The sequence below is a fragment of the Dasypus novemcinctus genome, chromosome 29 (genome assembly GCF_030445035.2).
Source record: "Dasypus novemcinctus isolate mDasNov1 chromosome 29, mDasNov1.1.hap2, whole genome shotgun sequence".
NCBI lineage: Eukaryota > Metazoa > Chordata > Mammalia > Cingulata > Dasypodidae > Dasypus > Dasypus novemcinctus.
The window spans coordinates 23,282,759-23,298,606 of NC_080701.1; the positions used below are offsets into that span (position 1 = coordinate 23,282,759).

At 37.7% G+C, this 15,848-nt stretch overlaps 1 protein-coding gene across 5 annotated transcripts in view; it reads left to right on the plus strand.

Annotated features, from left to right (window-relative positions):
- The window catches only part of LOC101445758 (disintegrin and metalloproteinase domain-containing protein 5-like), a 136,069-nt gene that overhangs the window by 87,248 nt on the left and 32,973 nt on the right, over positions 1 to 15,848 (plus strand). For all 5 annotated transcript variants that reach the window (XR_011647755.1, XM_023583684.3, XM_058290085.2 and 2 more), the window contains exons 15-16: positions 6,974 to 7,064; positions 7,665 to 7,887. Coding sequence is in view for 4 of the 5 variants with exons in the window: in XM_023583684.3 (XP_023439452.2) it covers positions 6,974 to 7,064; positions 7,665 to 7,887 (314 nt within the window). In the remaining variant the exon portion in view is untranslated. The remainder of the gene's footprint in view (positions 1 to 6,973; positions 7,065 to 7,664; positions 7,888 to 15,848) is intronic.

The following is a 15,848-nucleotide window of genomic DNA, read 5'->3' on the forward strand; positions in this document are numbered from 1 at the left end:
TAGTCAGTTATAACAAAAGTAACTACTGTTAAAAATGGTACAATTATTTTAAAAAGTGCTGTCATCAATTGTAACCAATGTTCCACACCAAAGCAAGGTTTTGGTGGTGGGTGATATACAGGAATCCTGTATTTTGTGCATGTTTGGTCTGTAAACCCACAACTTCTCTAATAAAAAAATCTTCTCATACATTGAACCAAGTGGAAAATTTAACTAAGGCCCTAAAATTACAAAACCACATGGCTATGTATAAGTTTGAATGTTTAATAGAAGACTTACAGCAAATGAAAGGGAGTAACTTTGAAAGTAAAACTTCAGAATAATCAAAATATTTTAGATGAGAGGGACATTAGGCCCTGGTTCCTTCAGCTTCTCTTTATTGAGAAAGCAAGGCTTAGAGAGGCCCCATAACTTGGCCTACATCACGTTGCACAGTGGGTGGGTCTGAACACTGATTCCGGACCTTGGCCCATGATCCACTGGTTTATACCATTTCAACCTCAGACCTGGAACTATAAAAAGACTATGCGAAGAGGAACCTATCCATAATGTAGTATAAACAGAATGGGGATTCCATTTTTCTTTCTATTTAGCTTGAAGAGCCATTGAGTATGACTCTGTGAACAAAGAGAACTGACTCTTCTTGAGAGTAAACAGGTCAAACAGTGACAGAGTTCTACTTCCAGAAGTGAGAACATAGCATTATTTTCATAGAGCCAGAAAGCTAACTTCCAGCTCACCGACTGAATGGACATCCCAGTGCACTGAATTTCACCCCACCCTTGTATGAGTAACAGCCCCCAGGCAACTCTTGGTCCAAGCACCACTGATATTGTCAAGCCACTGATGACTTCAAGGTTTAAATTGTGTGAGGTTTGGTAAATTTCGGATCCCTTGAGTTAATTCTAACTGTGAAAATTACATCTAGGTTTCCTGGCTTACAAATGTGCTGTTGAGTTTCATAACTTCAGCCCTAGCAATCCCATCATAGGTCTGCATTAGCTGCAACTTGTTCCTTTTATATACTGGAGAAGATATTTATTAGATCCCCCTGCATCCGGCCAGGACCTGGTTTATTATATTTTGATCTTCCCGAGAGTCATTAGATATTCCAGGGATTGGGGAGCTGGGTGCTGAAGTTTTTACATGGAACCATTTCTTGTAACTATCTAAGGTGGCCTTTATCCTCTCTCTAACCAGATGTTTACCCTATGGGGGACTAAAATATGATGCTTCCTTTACATTTATTTCCTCTCCTCTATGGTAAGGGCACAATCTCATAGTAGCAGCTCCTAGTACGTTTGAGATTTAAGTTCTAGGTCGCGAAATGCAGGACATTGCGTCTCTTCAACCATGAACAGAAACGCAAATTCCCGCCTGTCATCAACACAGGCCTCCTCTGGGAATCAAATGGGAAAGCACTTTGTGAATTATCAAACACAAAGGATCGACAACGATAGCGAACAATTACATAAAAGTCTCAACATAAATGTGCTTTTGTCAGGTGATTCTTGCGGCTACATAAGAAAAAACAAAACAGAATAGTGACAACAAACGCCCACCAAAATAAAACAGAAAGAAACCAAAAACCAGCCATCGACTTTTACTTGAAAGCACCAGGCAAAAGTGCGCCCTCTTGACAACCGGCTTTCTCAGAATCTCCGCCAAGAGCATTTCCACAGTGGTTTATTAATGTGACCAGCAGATGGCAGTGTCTGTCTAAGAACAAGCGCCCCGCAGTTCTGGGAGATGCAGTTCATTGCTGCAAGGGAATCAAATTTCTGTTCTAAAACCTCCCAAGTTTTAAGCTCCTATCACTGCCTTTCTTAGATAGTGTTTTAGGTGGGGACAGGAATAGGAAAAGCTGCTGTCGAATATGCCTCTCTTAAGGTCTGTATTAGTCAGCCAAAGGGGTGCTGATGCAAAAATATCAGAAATCTGTTGGCTTCTATAAAGGGTATGTATTTGGGGTAGGAACTTACAGTTACCAGGCCATAATGCATAAGTTACTTCCCTCACCAAAGTCTGTTGCCACATGTTGGAGCAAAAAGGCTACCGACGTCTGCAAGGGTTCAGGCGTCCTAGGTTCCTCTCTTCCTGGGGCTTGCCTCTCTCTGGGCTCAGCTACCCTGTTTCCTCCACAAGGTCAGCTGTAGACTATCAGGTGAAGGGCTCTGTCTCTGTCCTCGGGGCTTCTGCCGTGTCTAAGGAGCCGTCTCTCATCCTCTGTGTTCTTGTCCTGTGTGTTCACTTCCTGGGCTCCAGTTCAAGAACTCCGACTATCTCTTCTGCCCTGTCGTTTTCTCTGTGAGTTCCTGCCCACCAAGGTGGCGGGGATGCAACATCCTACTGATGTGGCCTGATCAAAGCTTGATCATCATTTAATCAAGTAAGCCTCTGAATCCAATATGATCTAATATGCCCAGAAGAAAAGACCAGTTTACAAACTTGATCCAGTGTTTCCTTTTGGAATCCATCAATAATATCGAAAGACTCCAAGGCCCCAGGGGAATTTGGGTGGCAAGCCACCCCAAACAGACACCATAGTCTTGAATCTGCCAGAGCAGCAGGGCTTCAGACGCCCCAAAAACACAAATACCTGCCATCCGAGCCTCAAACAGCGAGCTGAAATAAAACAAATAAACAAACAAACAAATAAATAACACTGGAAAAAACAAACAAATAAATAAATAAATAAATAAATTATGGTGGATTATTCAGGGTTGGGGGAGATTGTGGAAATCAGGAGTTCACTGTCTTCTGTCCTAGCCCTCGTGAGGTTGTGGACCTGCTCTCTGGACCACAAAGGGAACTGCTAACTGGCTAGAAAGAGCCATTCTTGATGCACAATTATATGTAGGGTCATAGAAGAAACAATAGCCTGTCCTCTTAGCCAAAAGGCCTAGACGCAATTGTCCTTATTTTAAAATTTAGTATTTTGTTCATCATGGATTTTTCTTGCATTAATTTTGACTTTTAAAAACATTGCATTAAAATATTTGTTTTGATTACTAAGTGATATTGACATCCCTTCCTCCCCCCCCCCCCCCCCATAATTTTGTGCCACCCCAATCCTGGTGCTGTAAAGAATTTTGGGGAACTGGGGATTTAAATTAAATGTAATCAAGGCAAGGGTTTGATTGGGGCAAAGCCAAGAGAAACTCATTACTGATTGGGTGAATTTCAAGAGTAGGCCTTTTCAAAAGAATAGCTGGTGATGAAGCTATCTTGACCTGTTTTGTAACATTCTGTTTTGTTATGGATTGTGTCCTTCAGGAGACAGTGAAATTTATAGATTTTGTTCTCCAAGTATGAAAATCTGTGAGATTGCTGAGGGAGCGCCCTTGTGAATTAAGGGTGGTTACAACAAAGATGTCAGTTCTCATTACTTATGATTAACATAAAACACCACCCACCACTAACCCACCAAATCACAGTGGTGGGACAGCTATTGTGTATATTTGAATTTTTCGTAATTTTAAAATTGAGCACAACTATATATAAATATATGAGAACTGAAGTTCTTGAACACTAATGTCCCTTCTAAATTTAAACTTGAATCATTCTTATTTAGTGATTGTTAAGATAGGAGGGAGTGGGGAGGAAGACTGAGGTATGGAACAGGAAAAATTAAATCAAATGTCTTTGGGTTTCTTATCAGCATTGATTTATATTTACTATTCCTCTACTGTTTTGTTTGGGACAGGAATAAAATATAAAATAAATTTTCTTCCTTCTTGTTCACATTGGGTACAGAATTAGGGTGGAAAATAAACAGTTCAGAAGCAAAGTGTACCAGGCTTAAAATCAGCAACTTTTAATCCTTGCTGTACTACCAGCTAACTTTTTTTAAACAAATCAATATTATTGATGCATCTTAATATAGCATACAATTTATCAAAAGTGTGCAATCAATGATATTTGGTAAAATCACATAGTTGTGCATTCATCACTTCAATCATTATTAAAAGCATTTTAATTATTTCAATAATAATAATAAACGCAAAAACAGACAAGCAAACAAATAGAAAATTCCTCACCTCAATCTCTGTTTCCGCTGCTGTACATAACTGCTATTTCTGGCTATTCTTGCACAATTATTTAATTGTTTATTAAGCAGTTTTAATGAGGTATTTTTGCGTGTCTTGTGAACTATCCAAAGTGTAAAATCAATGGCTGTTTTAGCTGTTAAAAGTCCTTTATTGTACGAATGTAAAATAAATAGAACAATAGGTTGAAAGAAATTACAAATTTTAAACTGTCTTTTCCAGTTCAGATTTTCTGTTTTAGAGACACTAATTCTGTCTTCAAACAATTCAGATCTGCTCTTACATGCCTCTAATGTATTTTTAATCTCATCCTTTGTGCCTTTCATTCCCATAAGGTCTGTTACTTTTCTTTACTTTCAAATTGTTTATTCACTAAGAATGAAATAAATTAGTGGTTTAGTTACTTAATTTCCATTTAGGCCATAATTCTTTCTAGATAGTCAAATTCCTGTTTGGGAATTCTTCACATCTTGTCAGAATGAATTACAGCAGATAACAATTTGCCAAGTCACAATTTTATGAGGCAGAAAAAGTCAAAATCTTATTTAACAGTAGTTATGCTAAATCATTATTGTTCCAGATAGATTATTTTAATTAAACAGTATGAATAAGAATGTATTGAAGAACAATGAAATATCCAAAAAAATCTCTTCTCCAGTTCTCCTCAATTAAAAGCAAATGTTTATTATGTATGAAAAAAAATTATGGAACGCTGATCACAGGAACAATTTGCCAGTTGTACTGACTAATTATTTTTTTATATACTATAATGCTGTTACTTTACACTTATCTGGTCTACTCCAGATGATTTTTGGTTACTGTTTGCATGGGATAACTTTTTCCAACCTTTCACGTTTAACCTGGCTGTATCCTTACATCTGAGGTTGGTCTCTTGCAGACAACATATAGACAGTTCATATTTTTTATCTGTTCTATTGGTTTATGTCTTTCGATTGGGGAGTTCAATCCACTAACATTCAGTGTTATTACAGTAAAGGCATTCCCCTCTTCATCAATTTTTGTCCTTCAGCTCTCTGTTATCAGTTCTATTGTCTGTCTTCTTATCCTTTAACTTAACCTTTCCTCATAATCTTCATTTCTAAACTCTTCTTCAAATCTTTCACCCTTGTTTTTTCCTTTCAGGCTGCAGCACCCCCTTTAGCATCTCTTGCAAATCTAGTCTTATGGTAACATATTTTATCAGTTTTTGTTTATGAAGACTTTGAACTCATCCTCATTTTTTGAAGGACAGCTTTGCTGGATACAGAATTCTTTGGATGGCAGTTTTTCTCTTTCAATACATTAAATACATCATATACCACGTCCTTCTCTCCTCCATGGTTTCTGATGAGAGGTCAGCACTTAATCTTATCGAGTTTCCCTTGTATATGATGCTTTGTTTTTCTCTTGCTGCTTTCAGAATCCTCTCTTTATCTCTGATACTTGTCATTCTGTATAGTAGGTGTCTCTGCATAGGTCTATTCGGATTTATTCCATTTGGGATGAGTTGTCCTTTTTGGATATTGATATTTATGTCTTTCATATAGGTTGGGAAGTTTTTGGTCATTATTTCCTTGAATATTCTTTCTGCCCCTTTTCCATTCTCTTTTCCTTCTGGGACACCAATAAAGCGAATGTTTGTGCGTTTTGCATTGTCATTCAATTTCCTGAGACCCTGTTCCATTTTTTCCATTGTATTCTATTTCTCTTCTCCTGTCTTTTCCAGTTCAGATTTTCTGTTTTAGAAGACACTAATTCTGTCTTCAAGCAATTCAGATCTGCTCTTACATGCCTCTAATGTATTTTTAATCTCATCCTTTGTGCCTTTCATTCCCATAAGGTCTGTTACTTTTCTTTACTTTCAAATTGTTTATGCTTTTCCAGTGTCTTCTTAATATCCTTTATTTCTTTGGTCATATTTCCTTAAATTCTTTGACGTGATCTAGGAGAGTTGTGTGATTATCACTGATTAATTGTATTCAGTTCTGTATCTCTTCAGGATATTTGGTTTGTTCTTTTTGCTGGTCCATCTCTTCCTGTTTTCCTAGTGGCTTGCAATTTTTTGCTGATGTTTAGTCATCTCAGTATGTCGGTGAATTTACTCTGATGGCTAATTTCACTCTCTTGTCTATTGTTTTCTTTTCCCCACAGCTTTTCTTTGATGTTTGGTTCAACTTATTCTCAGTCTTCAAAATTGCCCAGCTGAAGTTTTCAAAATCAGGTCAGGGACTCACTAGTGTGGTGCAGATTTTCTCCCAGGGGGTGGATACAGAGAGCAGCAAGTTTTTGTCCATGCAATTTCCAGACCAGCCAACAGATGGCACTAGTCAGTGCACCTTTCCATGGATGTGTTTCAGTCTTGGCTTTCCTGTGTTCCTGTGTTGAATCTTCAGATTGGAGATTCAAAGTGGGATCTGATGGCTAAATTCACTGAAGAAAAGCACCCCATCCTAGCCTCCATTTTCCCTTGAAACAGCTGACAGGGAGGAAGTTGACTCCTCCCCTCTCAGTTGGCTGCAGTGAGCCAGGGGTTTTACCCAGCTTAATATCTTGGGGTGGAGAAGGGAGCCCTTTACAGCCATTATGGGAATTGGTAACTCATGTTTGTCTTTTTGACTTATTTGACTCTCTGTCCCTCACCATCCTGGGAATTGTGTAGCACTGTCCTGGCCTGCTGACCCCCAAGTCAGATCCCTTGGACAGCTTTGGGCTCTTTCTCCATTGTTTTTGTGAGAGCATTCACCTCTGCCTGTTAGTCCATTACCATCTTCCCACAATCCTTACCAGCCAATTTTTGATCCTGGATAATTATAAAGCTCCCTAGGGATCATGTTATAAATTCCAGATTGAGCTATTTCTTTCTACATTATAATTTGAATTCTGTATTGCTCCCTATTTACTTTTTCTTTCTTTTTCATTTTTAGATTCTACAGGTGGTTCATTTACTTGTTTTGATGAAATAAATACCAGAGGAGATAGATATGGGAACTGTGGTCGAGGATTTTGTGCATTTTCGTATGTATTTAAAAACTATGATTTTGTTTGGAATATAGATTATGTATTGAAAAGGTCTTAGAATACATTATATGTACAATAAAATGGAATTTTATACCAGGTTTTCTTGGTTTCTTGATCAATCTTATGTATTAGTGACAAATAACACTTAAGTGTCTATAATGCTACAACAACACTGCCCATAAAAGTGGACACTATTGTTGCAATCAAACAGGCAATGTGCTAGGTAGTTTATATACATTGTTTATTTATACATACATTAAAAAAGTGATGTAAGAATTATTTATCCCATTTTACAGATGGGAAAATTAAAGATCAGTGAGATTACATTTTTCATTTGCTCAAGTTTCAACATCTCCTATAGGACAGATCTGGGAAAAGAGGCAAGGTATATCGGATTACAAAAAGCATTAATTTTTCACTTTCCACATTACCTTACAAAACAAAGAGTGACAGCATAAACCAGCATGCTCAAAGGAATTTTTCTATGAGAAAATTGTTGAAACCTGGAATTAAATAAATGAAACATTCTTTTAAATTAGCTATGTATGTTATCTGAATAAATGATAAAATAATTTTTTTTCTGTCTTATGCTTCTAGTGATCTTCTATGTGGAAAATTAGTTTGTTCATGGCCACACAAAGGATTAATATCACGTCCAAATTTGTCTGTGATTTACTCACATATACGAGATGAAATATGTGTATCTACATTTATAAGCATAGAAAAGCCTTCAGATAAAGAGTCATTCACTACATATAGATCAGCTGCTGATAGAGATGAGACGTTTGTAGAGGATGGCACCATCTGTGGTCCTGAAATGGTAATTAAAACTCCAAAAATTCAAACATTTTAAAAATTACTTTTTTGGTTATACTCATTTTGATAATATACCAACCAAGGCATTTATAACAGCATTATTCAAGTATAGTTTACCACAAGCTTCACCCACAAGTGTGCATTTCATTGATTTTAATTAATTTATATAGCTGTACAGTCATCATCATATCCAGTTATACAGCATTTCCATAATCCCCCAAATTTCTCTCTCCCCAGTTTGTAGTTAATCCTGACACCCAATGACTGATGTGCTTACCATCTGTGTTAATTTGCTTTATTCTAGATATTTCACATGTTTGGACTTACACAATATGTGGTCCTTTGTGTGTGACTCTAATTTCATTTAGTATAAAGCTGTTGACATTCATACATGTAATATCATGCTTCAATAATTCATTCTTTTTAATTGCTGAATAATATTCCATTGTATGGATATTTTTATCCATCCATTAGATGATAGAATTTTGAATTGTTTCCAGTTTTTGGCTGCAATGAATAATGCTGTTATGAACACGTGTTTATGTGGGGCTATGATTTAATTTCTTTGAGTAAATTTCTAAGAGTGGAGTGGCTGGATTATATGGTAAGTTTATGTAAAACATTTTAAGAAATTGCTAAATTGTTTTCCAAATTGGCTGTACCATTTTACATATAAGAAGTTCCCATATACCCCACCCTCCCCACCCCCTACTCCTCCCACATCAACAACCTCTTTCATCAGTGTGGCACATTCATTGCATTTGATTAATACATTTTGGAGCACTGCTACACCACATGGATTATAGTTCACATTGTAGTTCACATTCTTCCCCAGTACATTCAGGGGGTTATGGTAAGATATATAATGTTCAGCATCTGACCCTGCATTATTATTTAGGACAACCCAAAGTCCTGAAAATCCCTGCACATCACATCTCGTCTTCTTTCTCACTGCCCTTAGCAACTACTATGGCCACTTTCTCCACATCAGTGGTACAATTTCTTCCATTACTAGTCACAATAGTTCCAAAGCAGAATATCAGTAAGTCTGCTCTAATCTATATATTTTTTCTCCATCCTGTGGACCCTGGCATGGTGATGTGCCTTCCACCTTTATATCAAGAGGGGGCTTAGATTCCACATGGATGACAAATCAATTTTTAAAAATATATTATTTTCCTGTTACTTTTATAGGAACTGTAGTTGGTGCTGGGGTTTAATGTATACCCAGGGCACCTGAATCTCTGGACTGACCATGTGATAGCCAGGCCCTGAGCCTCAACAGACTTCACCTCCTACACTCTGGTTTATTGGACTTACCCCACTCATCTAACATGGAGGTGAAGAAGGTCAGCCACCACACCAGGGAGCCAAGAGTGCCTACAACTGAAAGCAGGAAAATTGCATCCATGATCCATGTGGAATCTAAGCCCCCTCTTGATATAGATGTGGAGTGGACAAAAGCATTCCAAGGTCCACAGGATGGAGAAATAGAGTATGGATTAGAGTGGACTTACTGATATTCTATGCATGAACTATTGTGATTAGTAATCGAAGAAAATGTGGCATTAGTGTGGAGAAAGTGGCCATGGTAGCTGCTGGGGGTAGGGAGTGGGAGGAAGAGATGAGATGTGGGGGCATTTTCGGGACTTGGAGTTGTCCTGGGTGATGCTGCAGGGACGGTTACCAGGCATTGTATGTCCTCCCATGGCCCACTAGGTGGACTGTGGGAGAGTGTGGGCTATGATGTGGACCATTGACCATGAGGTGCAGTGGTGTCAGAGATGTATTCACCAAATGCAATGAATGTCTCATGATGATGGAGGAGGTTGTTGTTATGGGGGGAGGAGTGGGGTGAGGGGGGTGGGGGGTACATGGAGACCTCATATTTTTTTAATGTAATATTAAAAAAATAAAGACAAAAATATATTATTTATTTTTTAAAAGATACTTAGATTACACAAAATGTTACACACAAAAAATATAAGAGATTTGCATATGCCCCACTCCCCACACCTCCCACCCTTCCCCACATTAACAACTTATTTCATTAATATGGTACATTCATTGCAATTGATGAACACATTTGGAGCATTGCCGCTAAGCATGGACTATAGTTTACATCATAGTTTACAGTCTTTCCCACTCCATTCAGTAGGTAATGGTAGGATACATAATGGCCTGTATTTGTCTTTGCAGTGTCTATCATTCAGGACAAATCCAAGTTGCGAAAATACCCCCACAGTGCACCCCTTTTTCCCTCTTTCTGCCATCACCACTTCCAGTGGCTACTGTCTCCACATCAATGATATAATTTCTTCCATTGCTAGAATCACAATAAGCCTATAGTAGAATACCAGTAAGTCCACTCTAGTCCATATTTTACTCCCCAATCCTGAGGATTCTGGGATGGTGATGCCACTCCACCGCTAATTGAGAAGGGGCTTCTATCCCATATGACTGATGGATGGTACTCTCTTAGTTTCAGTTGTAGATCCTTTCAGTTCCTTGATATGGTGGTTGTCCATCCTCGCCTCCTTGTTAGTTGTCCTGGGTGAGTCCAATAAACTGTAGAGTAGGTGTTGAAACACTGCTGAGGTTCACAGCTCAGCTGGCACATGCACAGCCCAAAGATTCTAGTCTCTTGGACATATACCTACCAACTCCATCACTAACTATAGGTTCAAATAGAAGGGATAGAAGAGGCATGTGTAGAGAAGTCACAACTGAGTCTAACTCTGTCACACTCAGGATGACAAACTCCAAAGTACAGCCCACTGGCAGGGTACCAAACTCCAGAGCTATCTGCCATGACTGTAGGACCTAGGTGACTCCGGAACCCTCAGGAGCCCCACCATTTGGAATAGTATCTACTTTGGCTCTCTATGAGATCCTGCTGAGATGTGCATAAGCATTACCTCTGGGATGACCTCCTGACTCACTATGAAGTCTCTTAACCATATAAACTCATTTGTTTTTACCTTTCCCCTCTTTTATTCAAGGTCTTTTTCCAGTTGCATTGCTAGTTGGTACTTGGTAGTAATCTTTCAGTGCCAGGGAGTCTCATCCCTGGGAGTCATGTCCCATACTGGGGGAAAGTAATGTATTTATATACTGAGTTTGGCTTAGCGAGAGGCCACATTTGAGCAAAATGGAGGTTCTCAGGAGGTAACTCTTAGGCACCCTACAACATTAGGCTAAGTTGCAATTTCAAGACCAAAGGCTCATTATCATAGTCATCAATATTAAGGGCCTATTAATGGACCATCCTTCTTCACTTAGTCACTACCCCTGCACTTGGGGGGTTGTTGCTATTCCATTAGAGACTGGCAGATTTCCCCAGGATGGGAATTCAATATTCTTTCAGTTATTGTGTGAATTTCCACCCATTGTGACAATTCCCTATGAGCATGTGAACACATTTATATACCTTATATGCATGCCCAGGTGAACTTCCTCCCATGTATTCCCATCACTGACACCACAACAATGATCCTCCCCCATTCCAGTTGTAACCCTTCTGTGGTCCAAAACTACTTCAAAAATGAATCCAAGCATATTGCCAAATACAATTAATAGGAAAATGAAATAATAATGATAGGTTAAAATATAAGAAATAATATACATAATAATTTAGAAAAAACTAAAACTAAAAATTTTAAAATTAGGATATTAAAAAATTAATGAAAAATTAAAAAAATTTTTTTGACGTTTTGCCTTTCATCACTTTAATATGTTGTCTTGTATGTACAGTGACATTTTCTTCCATTTCTTCCCCAGTGTCTTACTTTTTTTGTTTTGTCTTGAAAGAAGGTTTAAGTCACAGTAAATTCATATATAGAACACAGGGGACTCCCATGTACCCAACATTCTCCCCCTTTTCCCCCTTCCCATATCAATAACCTTTTTTCATGTGGATGGTACATTTGTTACAACTGATGTGCAAATATTGAAACATAGCCACTAACCATGGTCATTGGTTTCCATTATGGCCTACACCCTAGATCATACACTTTTATGAATTTTTGATGAAATTCAGCATGGCCTGTATCCATCATTGCAAGATCATGCAGAACACTTCCATTGCCCCCTAAATACTTCTTCTTCCATCTACTCTATTCCTCCCTCTTCCTCTGCTAGGGCCCCATGTTGAACACCAGGCTTCACTCTTTGAAGGTCAAGATTCATAGTTACTTGCAGTAACACTGAGGGCTTGACACACTTGTCTGTCCTCCCCTTTAGGAATCACACATGCTCTTGAAAGACACCCACCCCTCTGTTTGAGAACATATCAGGTCTCGCCAAGATGGAAGTCCAACTCCTTTCCACTCATTATGTGGGTCTCCACCCATTGATACAATACACTATGATGAAATGATCACTTGCACATTCTCTAGAAGATTTCCCCAGGTGTACTCTGTACTGAATGCCCCAACTTTCCTACACTTTAAACCAGTAACCCTTCCTTGTCATATTGCCAAAATAGCTTTCCCAACATTGTAGTTTCAATCACATAACTGCCAATCCCCAGTGTTTACCTGCTCTAGTTTCATGGACCATCAAGCCCACCCCCTCTGCCCTACCTCCCTGCCAAACCTGCACCATCCATCCGAATAGTATCACTACACTCCTGTCTTATCCCTTCATTGCACAACTACTCGCTTCCACCTTAGCATAGATTTTGCCCTTGTGGGTGTTGGCTCACAACCTTCTCTCTATTTCCTGTAAACCTGTCTTCCAAACTCTAGCTTTTAAAGTCTACTTGTTATGCTTATATCAGTGAGGCCATGTAATAGTTGTCCTTAAATGCCTGGCTTGTTTTGCACAACATAAGGTCTTCATGATTCATCCATATTATCCTATGTGCTAGTAATGTATTCCCTCTTACAGCTGAGTAATATTCCATTGTATGTATATGCCACATTTTGTTTATCCATTCATATGTTGATGGGAATTTGAGTTGATTCCAACTTTTAGCAATAGTGAATGATATTACTATGAACATTGGTATGCATATTCTGTTCATGTTGTTGCTTTCAATTCTTCTGGGTATATACCCAGCAGTGGAACTGTTGGATAATATGGCAGATCTATGGTTAGTTTTTTGAGAAACTGCCAAACTGCCCTCCACAATGGCAACACCATTCTATGTTCCCACCAGCAGTGGATAAGGATTCACATTCCTCCACATCCTCTCCAACACTTTTAGTACTGTTTTTTTAATGGCCACCAGTCTAATGGGTGTAAGATGGTATCTCACTGTAGTTTTGATTTGCATCTCCCTAATAGCTAGTGATGTTGAGCATCTTTTCATGTCTTTTTTTTTTTTTTTTTTTTTTTTTTTTTTACCATTTGTATTTCTTCTTTGGAGAAGTGTCTGTTCAAATCACTTGGCATTTAAAAAATGGATTGTTTGTCTTTATTTTTGAGATATAGGATTTCTTATATATGCTTGATCTTAGGCTGCTCTCAGATATATGGTTACCAAATATTTTCTCCCATTGGGTAGACTGTCTTTTCACTTTCTTGATAAACTCCTTTGAGGTGCAAAAGTTTTTAATTTTGAGTAGGTCCCATTTATCTATTTTTTCTTTTGCTGCTCATGCTTTGGGTGTGAAGTTCATGAAGCCATTTCCTATTACAAGGTCCTGTAGATGCTTCCCTACATTATCTTTCAGGGTCTTTATGGTCTTATCTCTTGTATCTTTGATTCATCTTGAGTTCACTTTTGTATAAGGTATGAGATGGTGTTCCTCTCATTCTTTTGGATATGGTTTTCCAGTTTTCTAGCACTAGTTCTTGAAGAGGCAATTCTCTCCCAGTTGAGAGGGTTTGGTGGCATTGTTGAATACCAGATGACTGTATATGTAAGAACTCTCAATTTGGCCCCGTTGGTTGGTATGTCTATCCTTGTGCCAATACCTTGCAGTTTTGACCACTATATCTTTGTAGTAACTTTTAAAGTCAGATAGTGTTATTCTTCTGATTCCATTTTTCATTTTCAATAAATCTTTGGCTATTTGGTTCCTCTTGCCCTTCCAAATAAATTTCATAGTTAGTTTTTCCAATTCAGTAAAAAATGGTGTGTTGATTTTTATTGGGATTGCATGAAATCTGTAGATCAGTTTAGCTAGGATAGACATCTTAATATGTTTGGTCTTCCTAAACAGGGACTATTCTTCCTCTTATTTAAGTCTTCTTTGATTTCCTTTAATTATGTTGTGAGTTTTCTGTGTATATTATTTACATCTTTAGTTAAATTTATTCCTAGGTATTTGGTTCTTTTAGTTGTTATTGTAAATGGGATTTTTCCCTTCATTTCCTCCTCAGATTGCTCACTGTTGGTGTGCAGAAATGCTACTGATTTTTGCACATTATCTTATAACATGTGACTTTACTGAACTTATTTATAAGTTCAAGAAGCTTTGTTGTAGATTTCTCAGATATTTCTATGTATAGGATCATGTCATTTGCAAATAGTGAAATTTTGACTTTTTCCTATCCAATTTAGATGACTTTTACATCTTTTTCTTGCTTAAGTGCTCAAGCAAGTACTTCTAACACAATGTTAAATAGGAGCAGTGATAGTGGGAATCCTTGTCTTGTTCCCAGTCTTAGAGGGAAAGCTTTTTGGGCTTCATGATTGAATATGATGTTAGCTGTGGGTTTTTCATATATACCCTTTATCATGGTGAGGAAGTTTCCTTCTATTCATATCCTTTGCAGTGTTTTTATCAGGAAAGGGTGCTGAAATTTGTTGAATGTTTTTTCTGTGTCTATAGAGATTAGCATGTGATTTTTTTCTTTCAATCTGTTTATGTGGTATATTGCATTGATTGATTTTCTTACATTAAACTATACTTGTATACCAGGGATGTAACCTACTCCCTGGTCATGGTGTATATTTTGTTTGATATGATGTTGAATATGATTAGCAAGTATTTTGTTGAGGAGGGGGGGTTTAGCATCTAGGTTCATTAGAGAGATTGATCTATAATTTTCCTTTCTTGTGGCATCTTTCTTTGGCTTTGGTACTAGGGTACTACTGGCATCATAGAATGAGCTTGGCAATGTTCCCTCTACTTATATTTTTTGGAAGAGTTTAATCAGGATTGTTAGTAGTTCTTCCTGAAATGTTTGGTAGAATTCACCTGTAAAGCCATCTAGTCCTGGGCTCTTCTTCACTAGGAGATTTTTGATGACTGATTCCATCCTGTTACTTGTGATTGGTCTGTTGAGTTTATCAATTTCATCTTTCATCAATGTAGGCTGCTTGTGTGTTTCTAGGAATTTGTCCATTTCCTCTAAATTTTCCTTCTTGGTGGCATGTAAGTTTTTGAAGTATCCTCTTAAGATACTCTTTATTTCTGTGTGGTCAGTGGTGATATCCCCTTCCTCATTTCTTATTTTGTGTTTTTGCATCTTTTTTCTTTTTTCCTTTGTTTGTCTAGCTAAGGGTTTGTCACATTTTTTGGATCTTCTTGAAGAACCAGCTTTTGTTTTTTTTTTTTTCCTAGTGCTTTTGTATTTTCTATTTCATTTGTTTCTGCTCTAATTTTGTTATTTCTGTCTTTCTACTTCCTCTGGGGTTAGTTTGTTGTTCTTTTTCTAATTCCTCTAGGTGTGCAGTTAGGTCTTCAATTTTAGCTCTTCTCTCTTTGATATATGCATTTATGGCTATGAATTTCCCTCTCAATACAGCTTTTACTGCATCCCATAAGTTTTGATATGTTGTGTTGGTTTCAAGGTAGTTACTGATTTCTTCTGTAATTTCCTCTTTTACCAACTTTTTGGGTAAGAGTGTGTTGTTTAACTTCCATGCTTTTGTGTCTAATCTGGTTCTCTGGCCCTTACTGATTTCCAGCTTAATTCCATTGCGGTCAAAGAAATTACTTTGTTTAATTTCATTCTTTCTGAATTTATGTTGTTCTATGGCCTAGCATGTGGTCTATCTTGGAGAATGAT